This window comes from Lampris incognitus, chromosome 19, assembly GCF_029633865.1.
Source record: "Lampris incognitus isolate fLamInc1 chromosome 19, fLamInc1.hap2, whole genome shotgun sequence".
NCBI classification, from domain to species: Eukaryota; Metazoa; Chordata; class Actinopteri; order Lampriformes; family Lampridae; genus Lampris; species Lampris incognitus.
In genome coordinates this window covers 21,369,955-21,389,899 of record NC_079229.1, presented here as the reverse complement: position 1 = coordinate 21,389,899, position 19,945 = coordinate 21,369,955, and the positions used below count along the sequence as shown (strand labels likewise).

The following is a 19,945-nucleotide window of genomic DNA, read 5'->3' as shown; positions in this document are numbered from 1 at the left end:
TTGAATTTGGAAAACTTAATCAGAATCAGAGTCATGTTCATTGGCCATGTAGGTTTGCACATAAATAGAATTCGTGGCTCTGTGTGTGTATTTTATGCCAAGAGGTTTGGAATTTTGTGCAAACCATAAAAAAGATAATAGGCTGATATTCATTTGTTTGACCCCCCCCCCACCCACCCACCATACATACACAGACATAGTGTAATGAATGTACTGTGTATGGAATGTAACGTAACGTAGCGTATGGCGGGTGCCCTGTTGCGAGGACGCTGTCTTCATGAGTGACGTAGGAAGGGGGAGGGGCTCCGACCACTGGCTCCGGACTCGCGCTCTGCTGCTGTGTGTTTGTCTGTCCATCCGATTTAGATAGTGAGAAGAGTGGCCCAGACGGAGGCACTAGTTTATATTGTCGTAGTGTTTTCTATTGAGCCCCCCCTCCTCCCCCCTCCAAATTATTTCGTTTAATGGCCAAACGTGGGCAGAATTATAACGGAATGAGCAATCTGCCGTGACTCGTCGGTGCTGAAAGTCACTCTGGTTGCCAACAGGGCATTTGTTGCTGCTGTCTGTCGGGACCATCCCAGGGATTTAAAGAGGGAAAAGAAAGGATAAAACACGTCTATGTTGCCGAAATAAAGCCACAACACCGAGGTAAACGAAGCTACTGGTTATCTCTAAACAAATCCACCGATGCTGATGAGTTTGTAGACTTTGCTTTTCTGCCAGTATAATGACTCGCGGGGCATTTTTTTCATCATTATTATTATTTTGTCTAAATGGACAATTCGACACGTTTGAGCAGGTGCAACGTTGAATTTCATCTTCCAAACCCCGTTTCAGGCGGTATAGATGGTGCTGCTAATGCCTCGTTTTGTTTTAAAGACGCGCTAGCTTTCTCTGTCAGATACAACGCGTCTTATGCTGAGTATTGTAAACGTGACATTATCTTCATCTGATCTGTTTTGTCAACGTGTTTCGGCCATATGCATGCAACAGGCTGTCATGATTGTATTCGTAAGTGTCACATGCCTGTGGTTAAAAGTAGTGTTCAAGGGATCTCACATGACCCGTGCAAATCACTGGGGGATCATTTCACTTTGTGTTGACACCCTTGATGTACCTAGTCATGAGAGAGGCTGTGTGTGTGTGTGTGTGTGTGTGTGTGTGTGTGTGTGTGTGTGTGTGTGTGTGTGTGTGTGTGTGTGTGTGTCACCCTTGGCGGTTGGAAGTGATAAGTGTGTGTGAGGTCACGACCTCATAAAGCATCAAGGTGGTACCCAAAGCTTTGGCGTGGATGAGGGGGCGATAGGATGAGAATAAAAGACGTGTCATTAGAATATCAAGGCCTTTTGTTGAATCAGTGAAATTATATTTTATAGTTATTCTTCGTAAACACTAAAATAGACATTATAATATATTGTTTTGGATTGCAGTTGGCTGTGTATTTGATAGTACATTGATCATGTTTCACTTTTGTCTATCGTGCTCTTTAGTTGATTCTTACATGCATTCATCATAAGAAATTGAAACGGATGATCCGCTCTGGCAACCCCTAACGGTAGCAGCCGAAAGTAGTAGTAGTAGTAGTAGTAGTAGTAGTAGTGACACGTATTCATCATCATCCCCCTTTTCTCTGCAAATCTGGGTATCAGTTTATATCACTTAATTTGAGCTGAAAACATAAAAAATAGTGATCCGCTGGTGTCATCGGGTTTGGCCAACCTCTGTTTGACAAAGCATCACTGTATTTCACTTTTGAGAAGTGACATCACAGCTACATTACATGTTGAAGACTCCCCTTACCTGTATATAGTTAACTGTATGCCTTTTCTTTGCCTGACATATGATGCTTATAGAGATCTTCACATTTGTTATTGCCCTGTGTAGCATGGTTGTCATTTTAAAAGTCAGTATACTGAAAGGACGGACCACATGCAGGAAAGGCTGCACAGCCTCCATTGATTACATCAAGCAGAGATCATCTATTTCACCAGACAGCGTGAAAGAGAGAGGGGAGAAAAAAGAAAAGAGGATGAAGGCCACATTCTCCAACCTTGTAAATACAGCTGACCGCGCCGACTTCTCAATGTGTCTCAAGGATCTCAGGCTAGCTTTAATTAAGGAAATGGAGTTGCCCTGTCACGGTGGGGGTGGGGGGTGGGGGATGGTGTGTGAGAAGGAGTTACAGAGTTGGAGGCAGAGGCAGAGGTAGCTAATTGAGGAGAGGGGCGTAGGAAGGACAGACGGGAGGAGGGGGTGGGATGAAAGTAAGGAGAGATGGCAGGTGGGGGTGTGTGCGCAAAGTGGAAGTCTAATTGAGGAGGAGGGTAAATGTGGGGGGTGGAAGGCGGTAGCAGAGACGGTAGCGGGGGCAGCTACCAGCTGAATGGATGTGACCTCTAGCCTTGACTAACAGCTGCCAGAGGGGCTAGGCCCCCCTCAGATTTACGAGCCCGCTGGCGGCACACACAGAGCCACACCCAGTCCTTTCCTCCGGACGTGTGTGTGCGTGAGTGCATGTGTGTGTGCGCGTGTGTGTGTGTGTGTGTGAGAGAGAGAGAGCTTGTTTTTGTGACACAGACCCTGTGTGCTAACAAGTCATTTTGAGTGGGAAGTGATGAACATGGATTTTGTGGAAGTGTGTTTGTAAGACGTGGACCTTGTGTGCTAAACTGTCCCCTTGAGACAGAACTGATGAATGTGAACGCTGTCTCTTCATGACATGCTTTGTGCTGTAAGGGAAGATCCAAGGCTCAGAGGTAATGCAGTGCAAATATTCCCTGGTTGCAGCTATTATCACCAACTGCGTGCGCACAAACACGTTTTGTTTTGTTTTTTTCTTCATATTCCCTTAGCCCTTAACCATCATGCCCAGCCTAATCCTATTTCTAACTTTAATTCTAAACCCAAATCCTAAACCTAAAATAGACCCCTGAAGAAGTGAGGACAAGCCAAAATATCCTTGCTTTATAAAATGTCCTCACTCTTATACTTTTAAGCTCAAAGTGGTTCCCACAAATAGAGCTGAACGAGAACATAGGCATACACACACATGCACGTAAACACGTGCACATCCACCAAGTGCGTCGACAGATAATCCCAGAAGAGAAGGTATCTATATTCTGTTAGTCAATCAGTTTCTATCTGACCAACTACAGGTTTACTTCTCAAAGGACTTGTCTAAAATGCCAAAGCCTCCAACTAACATATTGGAACCTATGTGAAGTCAATTCTTTTGTAGTTAAATGAGAAATAAGTTAAATGTCAATCTGTATTCTTTCTTTGTTCTATTTTGAGACTTGGCCTCTGTTCCATTATTCCAAAAATGTATTTTTGGCACTGATTTTACTTTTATTTTTGTGCAGCTAGACGTAGGGGTGGGCCATAGTTTTGGTTTTGGTTTTGGTGTCCTCCGGAGTTGGTTTAGCTCGAGAAAATTGCTTGAACCATCCCTTCCTCCCTTTCTCCACCTCAAGCTCAAAGGCAGCACTATGACCTCTTTTTTTGGGCTTCTGGCTACTAAAAACAGACTTCCAAACCCAGTGAGGAAGGAGGTGGCGCGCAAAATGGGACTTAACATGTTATATTGTTAGTAAATGGTACCCTTGTTAGCTCTGAGGTCTACAGGACATTGTGACAGTTTGAGGGGTTTAACGGCAAGTGTCTGTGAGTAGCAAGCTTAGACTAGGCCCATTCAGGTATGGCTGTCAAGGATGGCTGCAGTGCTTTATTTCAGTGAGAAAGTTTGCATTTAGACAAGTGAGAATTAGTCACTCAGGAACTCTGGGCTGCCTACTGCCAGCGACGTAGTGTCACATTGTCAAACAAATGCAAGACTGGTCACTTTACGATTTGAATGATTTTCTCTAAATATGTCATAAAGTGTGATAACAAGCAGCTCCCTCTCGCTCCTATAAACTGATTTTTTTATAGGCCATAATTCAGCTGTCCTCTGTCTGACATGTTTGATACCATCTTACCAGTTTAGCAGTCATTGATTTAGATTCAGCCATTAAATAATCCTGAAGATTTTTCAATTATATTACATCAATATCTACCCCGAACCGGCAAGATTATTTGGGCTATCGTTCATAATAATTGCCTCAGCAGATATTCTTGGGTTAGATTTGATCTTTATAAGACACATAACAGTAATCATTCACTAAAGATAATCTTGCATGTCTTCAACAGTACTTTGCCTCAGAGATTCTCTTATGCACATATATAGATCTATAGGTTGTTTTTTTTTTCTTTCTGGAAACCATCAATGGTGTTGATAAAAGTGCTCAACAAATGAGGAGCGGAATATTAAGATAAATGGCAGCTGATGAGTGCACGACACATGAAACAAGCTTGTACTGCTAAGTTTTTTTCTTACATCTATCTTAATATATATTTCTCATGGCCGATATCGAAAAATCCTACCAGTGGCTAGAAAAGGCTGGACTGAAGGACAGCACAGAGGCTCTGATCATGGCAGCACAAGAACAGGCACTCAGGACCAGATCAATTGAAGCAGGGGTCTACCACACCAGACAAGACCCAAGATGCAGGCTGTGCAAAGACACCCCTGAGACAGTCCAGCACTTAGTAGCAGGGTGTAAGATGCTAGCTGGGAAAGCATACACTGGAAGGCATAACCAAGTGGCTGGGATAGGGTACAGGAATATCTGTACTGAACACAAACTGGAAGTCCCCATGTCCAAATGGGAAACACTGCCAAAGGTGGTTGAAAATGGCAGACTAAGATCCTGTGGCACTTCAAGTTCCAGACTGACAAGCAGGTGCTGGCTAACCAACCACACATTGTGGTGGTCGACAAGGAACAGAAGACAGCAGTACTGATAGATGTAGCAATCCCGAGCGACGGCAAAATCAGGAAGAAAGTGCATGAGAAGCTAGAGAAATACCAAGGGCTGAGGGAAGAACTAGATCGGATGTGGAAGGTCAAATTCACAGTAGTCCCAGGGGAAATAGGAGCACTAGGGGCTGTGACCCCCAAACTGGGAGAGTGGCTCCAGCAGATTCCAGGAACAACATCTGAGGTCTCTGTCCAGAAGAGTGCAGTCCTAGGAACAGCTAAGATACTGTGCAGAACCCTCAAACTCCCAGGCCTCTGGTAGAGGACCCAATCTTGGGGAAGACACACCACCCAAAAAAAGGGTGAGAGGGATATATAAGTGCATTGTAAACGGCTGGTAAGGAATATCACTGTATCTTAACAGACAGAGGTCAAGTGCGGGTATGCCTGTTATTTATGGTTTCATTTTCTCATCCACCCCTCTTTTCTCATGTTGTTGTTCAGCCAACAGTATTGATCTGACAGACACTGGTTTGATCCCATACCCCTTATTGCATGGATATATAGATCACAGACAATGGGAGCAAAGTACAATCTAGGTGCTCTGTGGATTTAGTTTAGTGGATGCTGTTGTCTTAGGCATGTTCATGAGTTACCAAGTTAGCAAGCACAGAAACAAAAATATACTAGTGTATGACTATGTTAACTTTATGAGATGTACAGACCTTGTTTAACCCCCCTCATAAGACATGGGGAATTCTCAGGATGTGCAATACTCAGAACTGCATGTATATTTAGCACATAGACCAAGATGCTGTGTTCTCTTAACCTCTTTTCATTTGGGCATTTCATTTGGTCACGTTTGTTTTTGACACATTGTTCAACTTTGTCACTCCTACTTCCACCATTTGTATTCAGTTTAACAGGTTACCAGTCGGTAATAGTGCTTGTGCTGCTGAAAAAAAGTCCATCTAAACTTGACCTCTTGTTGAATTTAGTATGAAAATCTTTTTATTCCAAAACATAGTGAAACTGAGCCTCAAATACCTAATGTAGAATTCTGCCAATGAGGTGAAATGATTGTGTGTTTCCAATGCAGTTTTACTTTGCTCAAGATTTTTTTTTTTAAACATAGCCCTTATCTTTAAAAGTAGATTGCGCCATTCTTGTCAAGAAAATGATACCTGAGTCAAGGAATTTCTTCAAATTGATTTGTATTTGAAACAAGAGAAATCGTCTCAACCTGTTTTGTTTTTTCATTTGCAGAAAAATTAGTCTAAAAGATAAGACTCGCTACTAGATTTTGCTACTTGGTGAGATTTGCAGAGAAATCAGAATTCAACATTCAAAAAGACTGCTGAGCTCAAACCCCGTGGTGCTGTAAGGGAGATCTACGTGTTGCTTGCAAAAGCCATAATTCTACAAGGGCTTTTTATCATTTATATTCAGCAACAGATGTATATATTATTCAGAAATATCGGTGTCCAGGTAGCGTAGTGGTCTATTCCATTGCCTACCAACAGGGGGGTTGCTGGTTTGAATCCCCGTGTTACCTCCAGCTTGGTTGGGCGTCCCTACAGACACAATTGGCCGTGTCTGCGGGTGGGAAGCCGGATGTGGGTATGTGTCCTGGTCACTGCACTAGTGCTTCCTCTGGTTAGTCAGGGTGCCTGTTCCAGGGGGAGGGGGAACTGGGGGGAAAGCATGATCCTCTCACACGCTACGTCCCCCTGGCGAAACTCCTCACCGTCAGGTGAAAAGAAGTGGCTGGCGACTCCACATGTATCGGAGGAGACGTGGTAGTCTGCAGCCCTCCCCGGATCAGCAGAGGGGGTGGAGCAGCGACTGGGATGGCTTGGAAGAGTGGGGTAATTGGCTAAGTACAATTGGGGAGAAAAATGGGGATATATATATATATATATCAGTGGAAATGGAAGATGAAGCTCTGTGTGAGTGCAAACACTATTTTAGAAGGGTTCTTTTCAGTTTGTGGACCCAAATAAATGCTTTAAAAAGTGGAACATGACAGTTATTCTTATACCGTTCCCAAGAGGAAATGTTTGTAGTTATGCAATACTTACTTTGTTAGGTCCGCAGAGTTTTCACTTGCATGTGATGGCGGAAATAGAGGCCTTTTAGTTCAAGTGTTGAGCCTGGAGCCTAATGAAAGACATCTGAGTGTCATTAACTTGCCAGTTTTCTGGCGTCAGGGCCTCTGCAGAATTATGGTGGAGGTGTCCACATCTGGCCCCAAAGCGCTACTGGGTGCAAAGTCGAAAGTCAGATTAAGACCAAGATTTAATTTTAATAGAGTACTTTCCACAAAGTCTTGGCTCAGACAGTCTTCGTGATGCGTTAGTGCCCCCCCCCGCCCCCCATGCTTTTCTTATGTTAAATTATGTGCTTGGCTGCAGACAAGTGTGTGCCTTATTGTGTGGGTAATAGTTTCTTGTTTGGCCTATGTGTACCATTGCATGAATGCACAAGTACTTTTCTGTCATTGATGTATGTGTCTTTGTGGTATTAACTTCTGAATTCAAATTCCATTAGCTTCCTTCACTTGGACCCAGATGTCTCAATGTGCTTGATGCTTATGTTGTTATTGGCGGAAGGACAAGTATGATACACTTTGTGTCCTAGTAGCAGGAATCTTTTCTTGACCAGACTGTTGGAACCACAAACTGCATGGATGCAATCGTCTTTATTTTTATTCAAACAGCATAGGCCGGTGAGCAATCATTTTATCACTGTAAATATTTATGCTTTGAGTGACAATCTGCCACTGTTTGTTGAAATTATCTCTCCCACTCTCTGAGCGGCAGATGGTGTATGTTGACAGTTGTAAATGGTCTCAGAGAATTCATGTCTGCCATAAACCTCAGCTAATTTCCTATTTTTAGTGATAAGACCCACCGGCTGTGCTACCACCCCTGACTGACTGTGTTTGCATGGACTTGCGTATCCCGGTTGTGATCAGGCTCTTGAAGTTTCCCATTTTTGTGTTTGTGCATGTAAACATCATATCCTGATTTCAGAAACCTGAATAAGCCCTTATCCCGGTTTTGAGAGAAACCCAATTATGCTAGCTGGAGTACTCCAAGAGGAAGTGAGACACCGAAACAGAGTTTTGTCTTTCAGTGATGAAAGAATTAAATATACTTGGAAGATTAGATGGGAGAAAGTGTCAAAATGCTGAATGCTGCCAAATCCGATGTTGGCAATTAATAGTACTAAGCCCGCTATAAGCCAAAGTGGTCCGATTTTCAGTAGCCACAGTCAAATTAAGGTTAACAGTTACAGAAGATTATCAGATTAACGATTTCAAAATTGCCAGTTTGTGTTGTAAACATCACAGGCGCCTGTGCAAATAGCATGCTGTAATCAGTAACCGGGGTGCCAATATTTAGCATGTATACGGGCATATGAATAACCAGATTTCTCTGTGTTCCATGTAAACGCCATACCCCGAATATGATCAAAACCAGGATAAGCCTCTTAATTGGGATACTCAAGTCCATGTAAATGCAGCCACTGACAGTTTCCAGGGCTTTTTTTGCTTTTCCCAGAATTTCGATAACAGGGGTGGCTTGGTTTAGGTCTCTGCATCAGACACGGTTGATTCACAAAGACAATGTGCTCCCGCTTTGGCTGCACATTGTCTTTTCATCTCTACAACTAAGCTTTCTCGCTCTCTTTATAGATTACTCTCTATCCCTAGCTCTCTCTCTTTCTCTCACTCTTTATTTCCCTCTGCCTGTCTTTATTTCTTCCTCTTTCTCCATTGAACTCACAATATCTCATCTTTATATGCCAAGTTTCAAGGGGTTGCAGAATGGGGGGGGGGGCTAGTTGTAAGGCTACATTCAGTGGTCTTCCTGTGTCATTGGGTTGAATTTCCTGTGCTCCAGCAAAGGAAGGGCCGAGTCAGCAAACACAGGGAGTCTGTGGGGTTTACTGTACAGAAGCTCCTATCTCCACAGGCTAAGCCGCTGGCTCATACTGTTGCAGACCACCTCCCCCAGCGGACCCACCGATCTAGACTGCATCATAGCCCGATGGTAGGGGATGGGACATTAGGTGCTCACTGCTTTACTGTGGATCCCCTTTCAGAGTAGCGCTTAAGTGTTAAAACAGATGCCTCAGTAAAAATGCTTCATTTCACAGACGCAAGAGTGCTTTTGAACAATCCCAAGTCAAATGTTTCTCTTATCTTTTTAAACGGTTTGTGAAGTTATGAAAGTGATATGGCATTGTGTGTGGTGATATTTTTGGAACATTTTGTGGTCTTGACCTACAAAATATTGATTAAAATATCAGTAGTTTCAATGCTGTTTTTGGTTTATGTCTATCTTTACCTTGAGATCTTAAAATCTCTTTAACTTTGTTGCTTCCCCCAAATGCTCTACTGGTTTGGCTTGTGGAGTAAATGCAGAGGTCAGGTGGAGAGGAAGAGTCAAAAATAGCTTGTTAACAGTGCTCAGCTATTTAAGATATATGGACCTGGCCCTCCTCCAGAGGCTTGGGGGTCCCTTTTTCCTCATTTATCTCTACCAAACCATCCAAATGGTGAGGACAAGCTGTGAAGTGATCTGGACCCCAGATAAAGCAAATATGTTTAGCTTGGAAACAGCGCAAGTGTTATTGATCTTCTGACTAGAAAATCACTGCAGTTACCTTAATATCCTTTCAAGGCAATATTCCACTAGAGGTGTATCTTTAGCCCTTTTCACACATGAGGGGAGAGCTGGCTTGCGGCCACCTTATGTGGTTATCTGTCCAATGTGGTTAGTCCAACATTTTTGAGACCAGCAGTAAGCTGTGTTTTTGTCATGTAGCCATCTCTCTGGCTATGTTACAGGTGCCAGGAAACAAGCTGTCTTGTTACTCAATGAATTCACTTCGATCTAAAGCTTTACTATTTCAGGAATAATATATGTCCAAATCACAAAACTTGTTAGCTCCAATCTCACACTTTGCCTCCCGCTCAGTGATGGCTGAATTTACAGCTAGCTCAACAGCTATGCTAACAATGATTGCATCTCTAAAACATGTACTTTTTTGTTTAAGATAACTTTCACAAAGGAAAAAATAACAACAGCAAACAAAACCATTTACTTTTTCCTGAAATCAACCCAAGGATTCAGAATCTTGATTATGCCTCATATGTTATACAAAAAAAGCAGTACCTAGCCATGATCTTCATAGGGCATGGATTAGCAATCTCTTTGGATCTTGGATCTTTGAATCTTGGTACTTGGATTTCCACTGGGTATAATATCTGCTCATATCTATGTAAATGGCACAGTTTCAAAGTAAAAAATGGAAATGTGGTTTTTCTGAAGAAAGAAATTGGATATTCCTTCAAATGATCAACACACACATCAGTGTTACAAAATTGACTTCGTAAAAGCTCTCAGAGAAAAGAGGGGACAGTGCGCAAGAACACTACAAGAATCTTCTCCTCTCTCCTGCTCCCAGAGGACAACTTGATTCATTGCTTTTGTCTGCAGTGAGCGGGCCTCCCGGATGGGGTGATGGGGAGGTGGTGGTGGTAAGAAACACAGACAGACTCTGTTTGGTATTCTCCTTCAGTTGCGTAGGACAGCTTGTACGTCTTCAGGCCCAGCCGTGTTCTGCACTCGGCACAGTTTTGAAGGGTATGTGATGTCAAGGGCTGTGGTTTAGCTTGGCTCGTGAAAGGAGGGAGTGAACTGAACTATTGTGTGGTGGTTGGTGGGGGAGGAAGAGAGTGAGTGAGAAAGTGAAAGACAGAAATGAACAAGGGTGAGAGGGAGGATGGGATCAGGATGCCATAGATATAATTGAGACAACCCTCACATAATTGTATAAGAAAGATGGTATCAGTGGAGTCCAGTGTTTGGGACACAGAACGGAGGATGAAGGAGAGAATAAAGGGCCTAAGCAGAAGGGGTAGGAAAATTGTAAAGATCCTTCTTCCCTTTGGACTTGAGGCAACCCCTTTTTCCTTCAAGCAAGGAGCTATGGACCGCCCTTTCCTGTTTTTACTTCTTTTCCATTCCTCCTTTCCACGTCTGGAGAGGAACAGCAATACTAAGTGAGGACAGCTTAAAGCTAGTCCCTTTTCTACAAGAGAACTGCTACACTGAGCTACTGTTTTTTTCCCCTTTCTCCTTGTGTGCAATCCTCGTTCTTGCTCGCGCTCTCTTTCTCTCTTTTCCTGTCTCTCTCCCCTTCTCTCCCCTCTTCCACCATCAGCTCTGGACGTTATTATTCACTAGAATACTTAATGCACTAAGTATATTGCCAAGTTTTTGCAGTTAAAGAAAACAAAATCCACCCATTCAGTACTAATGTCTGTGATTTGGCTGCACAGTTAGAGTAAGTTTTCTACTTCTTGTCACTTACCCAGTTATCCTTTTGCACATAACTCAGTTTTACAATTTTTATACATTTTATACTTGTCTGTAAATGCCCTTTCTTCCTCACAATTCTATCAAGGAACATGATAATTATGAGAAAACATAGAAATAGGGGATTGTGAGAGACAGGCTGTTACAAGTAGCGCACATCCAAATATGGCATCCATTCATGGCTGTCATAGTTCATGCATCCTAAAGTTCAGTAATAGTGTTAGCTTACTATCCTGGTCTAGGAGCATTCAGCCCCTCAGGAATGCCCGAGAGCCCAGAGCCATTTTAGTCATGCGCCACAGTGTCTGCCATGCATCACCCTCTTGCCAATCTAGACAACTACACAAGAGCTCATGAAACACCAGCTTGTCACCTCAGGTGTGTGTGGCAAGTGTACAGGTGTTGATGCATAGTATGTGTGTTATTTGTCTATGTGTTGGTGTATGAGTGTGAGATATGCATCTGTAAGTCAATACAGAACCTCACCAATACTTCATACTGTGTGATTTGTATACTCACACAAAATATAAAAAGTGCTCTAGTAAACTTTGTTTTAACTCAAGAATGCAAGTCATGTTAAGTGTGAGATAATGCATCATGTCCTCTCTGAGATGCGTGAAATACATGAAAAGTGTGGAGAGAAAATGACAGAAAAAGATTGTGAGAGATTGTGAGTTCTATTTAAAAACGACTAAAATTAAAGTTTTGTGTATGAGAAAGTCTAGCTCTGATCCATCTTGGTGTCTCGAAGTTATGCTGTCTGGATCTTTCCTTTATTTTAATACTTTCCCTTAGACGTAAAACACTTTTGGGCATTGCGGTTGTTTTGACAAATTCCCTTAATACTCACCATCTATCCCTCCCTCACATTGGCACCATCTTTCCCATCTGTCTGACAAGAAATATGAGCAAATTATTCAGTGTTTATGAACCTTTGCTTATCAGGGAACTAACATTTTATAATAAATCAAATTGACTTCATTCTTTGCGGTTTTAAATGATATTTTCCCCCATGTCTAAATATGGTATCTCCACATCATGGTTGTTAAGCTCCCCTTTCTCTATGAGAAATGCCTACTTAGCCTCTGCAGCAAACTGCTGCTCTTTGGTATAATGTCACACTATTTAGCTTTTAAAGCATTACCACGCAGCTGCTGCGCTTCATCGGAAGCCGTGTTTATTTTTCTTGTCTTTTCACCTCAGGCATTTTATTGACATAGTCTACATTTTAACGATTCCCTGGAACATCAGCCTGAAGCTCCAAAATAAATAAATAAATAAATAACCGGAAGACTGCAAAGGATAAGTGCGGTTCTGCCAAAAAAAAAAGAAGAAAAAAGACAGAAAAAAGTGAGGTGGATGTCTTTTTCCTCTCCTCTCAGCTCAATGGTCACAGTTTCAAGCTGTTCTCTGTTTAAACACGGTAGTGGCCCATGGCCTTAAATACTAGTGGGGCGGACACCGGCTCCAGCTCCCGACTCGCTAGCCACGCCCACTTTTGATATCGATACTTTAATAATTAGGTACATTAAATACTTACATGACGTATAATAATTACTAATGTAACCGGTTATTTTCTTGCCCGGTGCGGGATTCGATACGGGGTGTACTGCACCACAAGGCGACATCACTAACCGCTCGACTAAAGGGTCAGACCCGTTATCTATGGGCTAACGTGTCTTATTAGTAGTTTACAGTCGTCACCCTCTCCCGGAAGCGCGCCCTCGCGCTGTGTTTTCCCGCGCTCCGCAGAGACTTTTGAGGATCTGCACACTTCCGGATCCCACCGCTGCCACCAATGTAACCGATTATTTTCTTGCCCGGTGCGGGATTCGATACGGGGTGGTACTGCACCACAAGGCGACGTTACTAACCGCTCGGCTAAAGGGTCAGACCCGTTATCTAGGGACTAACGTGTCTTATTAGTAGTTTACACTACTACTACTACTTTCGGCTGCTCCCGTTAGGGGTCGCCACAGCGGATCATCCGATTAGTAGTTTACACTATATTAGAGAATAGACTACATATATGTAAACATACCAGCCAGCAGCCCACATAACGCCGCAGTAGCCAGCACGTTTCAAAGATGGATAGGCTATAACACGAGTGCAAGCGGAAAAAAACAAACACCCACGACAAACTAAAGCAATGTCTAAAAATAGCTTACTCCAATTTTTCACAATCATGAGAAGGACATGACAGTTACATGACGTCTAGCGTGCAATCGAGTGGCTCGTTCTGGACACTTCCGGGCGTACCTTTGAGAACCGTTGCCGCTTCCAGGTGTTCCTGCATTGCAGTAGCCAACGGCGAAACTACATCCACAAGGCCACGGAAGACGCCAGGGTTATCGGATGAGTCGGTCTCGTCGCGTCTGTTACGGGTCTAGATAGATCGATGCCATCGGCTATCCACTAGTTTACCTTAGATACACATGACCCGCGCTCCGGAACATGTTACATCACTTTTTGAATATACTTGGCTGCACTGAGCAACTCGTGTGTGTGTCATTCTTTATAAGATAGCCTACTGAAACAGCGTCCTCTAAGGGCTAGCTCAAATGCTCCACAGAATTTTGTGCAGTCTGTAAGCTTTGACAAAATGTGCCGGGTTTTGTCCACCTCCTTATTGTGATTCCGCACCCTCACATGGTAGCTCTCGTCAAGCTGTGCTGCTATGTTAGCCCGACCAATCATGGCTAGTTTTATAGCACAATGCAAATGTGCTTTGCTGGACTCGTGTTTCTTAGCCCGTTCTGAAAAGGGCTTCAAATCATTCGGCCCTGTTTTATTTAGTCCATATCAGAATCAGAAACACTCTTGTCATTCCACTTCATGCACTTCCTCCCATCCATCCATTATCCAAACCACTTATTCTGCTGCCAGGGTCGCGGGGATACGTGAAATGAAACGAAATGCCGTTTCCCCCAGCCCACAGCAGTACAACACAAGGACAAAAACACACAAAACTACAAGAACACGCACCCCAACTAACACAAATATCCAAACTTAAAAAAAAAATCACTAGCCAATCCCCTTGTCCTGACCCTGCTAGAGATGACCGGGACAATAGGCACGGGACACAGAATACTACTGCATCCCGCGTCGAGCAACCACATAGCCATGTTTTCTTTTCATACCATGTTCGCGAAAATGTCCTGTTGTAGGGTTTCCCTTTGTCCGCCAAGCTGCTTAATGACTAACTATTCTTGTAATTGTAGTCGTTCAAATCTTCTTCTTTTAAAAAAAAATAAGCTTTACGCTGTTAGACACACCAGGTGCAACATGGCTGTTCACTTCTGCGGTAACCGTGTGGACTAACCCTAGAAAACGGTGGAGGGCTGCAGAGTACGGGAGTAGGGCAGACTCATTTCCTCCCCAATGAGCCTATCTTGGCGCTTATTGCAGTTTCAATTTTGACCACAAGGCGCTATAATAAATTTGCCAGCCAAAGCGGGGCGCTGAGGTTTCCTGCCCCAATATTGCGCAACGCACTAAATTGAGACCGAATCACTGAAATTACGATTTTAACTTTCAAAGAGCCAAAGTTGTTGACTAGCTTTATTCATTTATTGCACAAAACTAGGTAATATTTATTGCAATGTAAATTATGATGTATTAACGCGGAAAAATAGTTTATGATTAGGAACTATGTTTTTGGGTGGATGATTTTTTTTCAGTGGGGCGCTGCCCCACCTGCCCATATAAACGCCCGTTTAAACGAGCAAAAAGCACATTATTACATTATTACATCATTACCTTTTACAATAACTATAGCCAATGAAGAAGCTTACCGTGTTTTCTGGACTACAAGCTGCATCGGAGTATTATTCGCACTCAGCAAAAAACGCGCTGTTGTGAGGGGGGAAACCCCACACACAAGTCGCATTTATATGGTGGTTCCAGATGCATGACAGTAGAACGGACATTCCGATTCCAGTAAACGTTTTTTTCCCTTCTTCTTCTGCTTCTTTTTCTTCTTCTTGGTGTTTATTGGCTGTTGGCAAACAACGAATTGGTGCGTTACCGCCACCAGCTGGTAGAGTGTGGCTCAGAACGTATTAGTTACGCTATCCCCCCCCCCCAAAAAACTCAAATCTTCTCAATTAAATTGGTTACTCTACGAAACTGAAATAAGATTTTATAACACGCAGTTGAATTATTCTGTAGAATATCTACTAAATCAAATTGTACTTTTATTTTCCATAGAAGGATGGTCAGAGCTGCGGCGGCTATTTGAACTGTGACCATGGTAGCGGGCTAAACCGTATAAACCGACTTGCGACAAGTCGCGGACTCTTTTTTGTTCTTTCTTTCGCGAACTCACTGGTTTTGCAGTAACGACCAAACGAGCAGTGGCGTGGTACGAACATTTACAGACCCACTTACGTGTGCTGGCACCATAACAACTAACAGCAATCGTCATTGTCTTTTGAACTACTCAAATGACCACGGCCAACATGTCAATGTCCGTTCTGTTCAATTGCTATGGGTGGTACAGTATTTTCAATTGAGTCACAAGATTAAACAGTGACATCTAGTGGCTGTACTTGAAATGCAGCGTATTTGTCCAACAGAATTACATCGTATAAATTGATTTAGAATACAAATCGCTAGACTGGCCAGACGAGTAAAAAATAGCAAAACAAAACAAACAAAAAAACCCAGCGACTTATAATCCAGTCAAGTCTAGTCAAGTCGTCAATTTTATTTGTATAGCCGGGAAATACGAATAAATTTGTCTATTTCAGTTGTCAGCCAAAGTGGTTTTGTGATAGTTTAGGGTTTGGCGATACTGACAAAGTCAGATGTCACAATATTTTTGACCTCGATGTTGATAATATGACGATATGTTGGGGATGACTGTTGGTACTTTCATAAGATATGTACACACGACATTTTTCAGAAATGATCATTAGTAAAGTAGATGTAATGACCAAGCAGGGTGTTCATTTCACTCAGCTAAAACAGTCGAATACGTTCAGAATCACTTTACAGTAATACAGACTTTAAGACCAGGGAATGACAACATTTAAGTTGTATCATGATATTATGATAACCCAAATCCAAGAAGATATGTAGTGTCACATCCCAATATCAATATTATATCAATATTGTCCTGCTCTTAAGTTTTGCTATTGGCCCAAAGCCTATGAGCATATCCGTTAATAGACTGTGATGGTGGCATTAGGTGGGGCAAGGGTTATTATGGGGTTTATCTCATTAACACACACACACACACACACACACACACACACACACACCCACACACACACACAAACGTAGAGCAGTAGAGTGAGACTCAAGCAAGTTGATCTAATCTTGAGGGTTGCAGACAGGCTGTCTGCCCTGTTGTATATAAACTCTCTCACACACACATACACACACACACACACACACACACACACACACACACACACACACACACACACACACACACACACACACACACACACACACACACAAATGGGCACTCAGGAATGCTTCACTCAACACTGCACACACTTAAAGTTGGAGCACTCTTGAACCACAGTGTAAGGAAATGCAGTCTTTTAATGTAGCCCTGGTGAATAGCCAATTAGTACACCCAATAGCCTAGCAAGATCATAAACTTCTAGTTGTGTTTTACGCAGGTAATGTCTTTAAGTCAGGGAGTTCTGAGTTTAAAAGGTGAAACAGTTCCTTTAATGTTCAGTGTGATCTAAATAAGAAACTAACGATTCTCTGTAAATGGGCTTCAACTTTCTTGAGTTCACCATTTGTGATAAGGCAGGAAACCGTTCATACATACCACAGTTATTAGATTTGTCACAAACTAAATAAAGCCTCGCTGGCCAGTCCACGATATCAGTGAGGTGGAACTATGCCACTGATATGGTATCTCTTTCCCTCTTAAGAAGCTATCCTAGCACTCGCTAATTATAACTGTCAGTAAGAAAGTGGAGAATTGTATAATATTCAGAGAGTAGGGAAGTATTGCAGAATTTGTACTAACTTTGAGGATCATTTAGTAACTGCTGTCTCTTATTGACTGTACAGATCCTAAACACAGAATTCTTTTTTTCTGTCCTCATCTTCAATTGTGGTATTAACATAAACGAGGATTACCGCACACTCCATATTTGGAGCAGACTGCTGTTCACAAATGGCCCATTTGGCCCAGACAAAGTCCATTTAGTCCCCTTGTCATTAGTAAGTCCATAAGCGTTGCATTTGAATTGGGGATGATTCATTGACATGGCTGACCAAGGGCCTACACAAGGACAGGGGATCAATGAGCATGACAGGAGAGAGGTTTGTTCCAGGGAGCTCAGGCTATTTACAGTACAAGAAGGACTGCTGTGAGGGAAGAGGAGACTCCAGACCAGGGAGATGTGCACTCGAGTGTGTCTGTGCATGCTAATACTATGAGTGTTCGTATATGTTCAAAGAGGCTTTATTGAATTAGCTTCCTGTCATCCATCCGGTGGCTGAGCGAGAATAGCAAAGACTTTGCCACTGGATAGTTAATTAGGTCCAGTTATAATGAGGCCATATACTGATGCAATCCATCATCTGTTGGTAACCTTTTATGTGTGTTATCATTGTTAATAACAAGATATTTGCAGCCGATACGGTGTATTGCTTTCCAAAAATAACATTCCTATTTGTGTTTTCGTTTTTTTTCCCCCAGATGGACCTGAAGCTGCTTTTGATATCCACTTTGTTAGGAGTCATCTGTTACAGTAATGCTCAGAAAGGTAAGACTTTTCTTTTTACCTGTAACCAAACGTGGACAAGACAAACTAATGTATGACAGGAGCATTAGTATTCTGCTCACTGACCGCACCAAATGTGGCGTAGCTGCATTGATCCGTACTCGATGTCCATCTCAGAAATGACGCCCGCCTCCGTCTCCGGAGGGATGCAGGCCCCTTTAGCATAATGATGTCATCATCCAGAAGTTGTGCTCCACCTTAGCGTCACGGACCACAGTGCATAATGGAAAAAGATGAAATATTCCTTCTCTGTCTCCAATTACTGCTAAGCCACGCAGTGTTCCAGATGAACTGATGTATAAACAAGGGGGGCTTAGCAGGCTGCTTACTTTGCAGTACCAATCATCTCTCTTAGTCTGGGTCTCCTCTTCTCTCTTTGTTTTCTGTCCAGAGGGGAATGAGTGCATCAATGCCAATGCCAAGTATTGTGGGGAGTGCATCCAGGCGGGAGCCAAATGCGGCTGGTGTAAAGACCCAGTATGTGGATTACAGCAGTCACCTATATCCCTCACCAAATGACGTAGTATCGCACCATACACACATGTCACATTACATCGCATTACTTTGATTGAACCTGGTTGCCTGCTGCTGGGTAACTCCAAGTACAAACTACTGATGTTGCAGTAAGTCTCCTGGAGGTAATGAGTCTAGCCTGTTGAATTTTGAGCTTGCCATTAAGTTGTAGTATGGCCTCCCACCCCTTTCCCAGAAATTCCTGAAACAGGGCGAGACCGTGTCAACCCGTTGTGATGAGCTGCAGTCTCTGAAGAAGAGGGGCTGCCCTGACAAAGACATTGAGAACCCACGAGGAGGACAAAGGATCGCCAAGAACAAAATGTTGACGAATCGCAGCAAGGGAGGAAAGAAACCCAGGCTGGAGGACATCACTCAGATTCAACCTCAGAAACTCAGTCTCACACTAAGATCAGGTGAGCAGCGAGAAAATATCAGAAAGAAATAACACTTTTAACATCACCGTGCGAGGATCTTTTGACAGGATACCGTACGAAAATATTGTGAAAAACCTGACACCAATATCAGATTACTGTCCTCGGGACGCTTTTAATAAACGTTTTGTAAAATACATTTTAGGACTTCTGTTTGGACTGAACAATTTTATCTGTTTGTTTTATAGGGACATACCAATGTTTTTGCCTGTTTTATTGGCCTTTTGGATGTATTTTTCCTACCTTCCAGGAAACCATTGGCCTCCATTCATTTCAGTACTGTATGAAAATTAACTTGCAGAGACTTGAACAAAGATTGGAGATGATATTTTTTGGTCAGGCCAAAAACATTCCTTACTTTAATTACCCTGACACCTGACACATATCTAAGACTGCTTAGTCTGCAATCATTGGTACGTTGTTTGGGCACATCCTCCAAAATGAAGGCTACGTGTCCGCAAGGTGCAATACCCACATAAACCATGGGGGCAGTATACGGGCAGTAACCATTAGCTTTTAAACAGTGTGTGTGTGTGTGTGTGTGTGTATATACCATTTTTTTCTATTCTAACGGGGACATTTGGTCCCCATTAGGATAGAAAACCAGAAACCACCTACCTTGTGGGGCCATTTTATGGGGCCCCACAAGTAAAAGGGTCTATTTTAGGGTTAGGACGTGGTTTTAGGGTTGAGGTTAGAATTAGGGTTAGGTTAAGGTTAGGGTAAGGGTTAGGGTTAGGCATGTAGTTTGCATGGGTAAGGTTAGGGTTAAGGGCTAGGAAATGAATGTAGTCAGTGAGGGGTCCCCACAAGTATAGATTTGCAAGTGTGTGTGTGTGTGTGTGTGTGTGTGTGTGTGTATGTATGTACAAAACAATCCAGCTTTTAACTGCAAACTGCATTGTCCTGCAATGACAGCATAACTTTTACACACAAAAAAAAAAAATTGACAGAATGTCCACTGTGATGGATTACCTATCTCAAGCACGTTTCAAGTCACTGCAAATTGATTTTCATGCTGCGCTGAAATAAATGGAAATCTATGGC

General features: G+C 42.7%; 1 protein-coding gene across 1 annotated transcript in view; it reads left to right on the top strand.

The window, feature by feature from the left end:
• The first annotated feature begins 364 nt into the window (after positions 1-364).
• The window catches only part of itgb1a (integrin, beta 1a), a 31,373-nt gene continuing 11,792 nt past the window's right edge, over positions 365-19,945 (top strand). Inside the window, exons 1-4 of the mRNA XM_056299840.1 lie at positions 365-651; positions 17,867-17,933; positions 18,343-18,428; positions 18,661-18,880. Coding sequence (XP_056155815.1) covers positions 17,867-17,933; positions 18,343-18,428; positions 18,661-18,880 — 373 coding nt within the window. The 5' untranslated portion in view covers positions 365-651. The remainder of the gene's footprint in view (positions 652-17,866; positions 17,934-18,342; positions 18,429-18,660; positions 18,881-19,945) is intronic.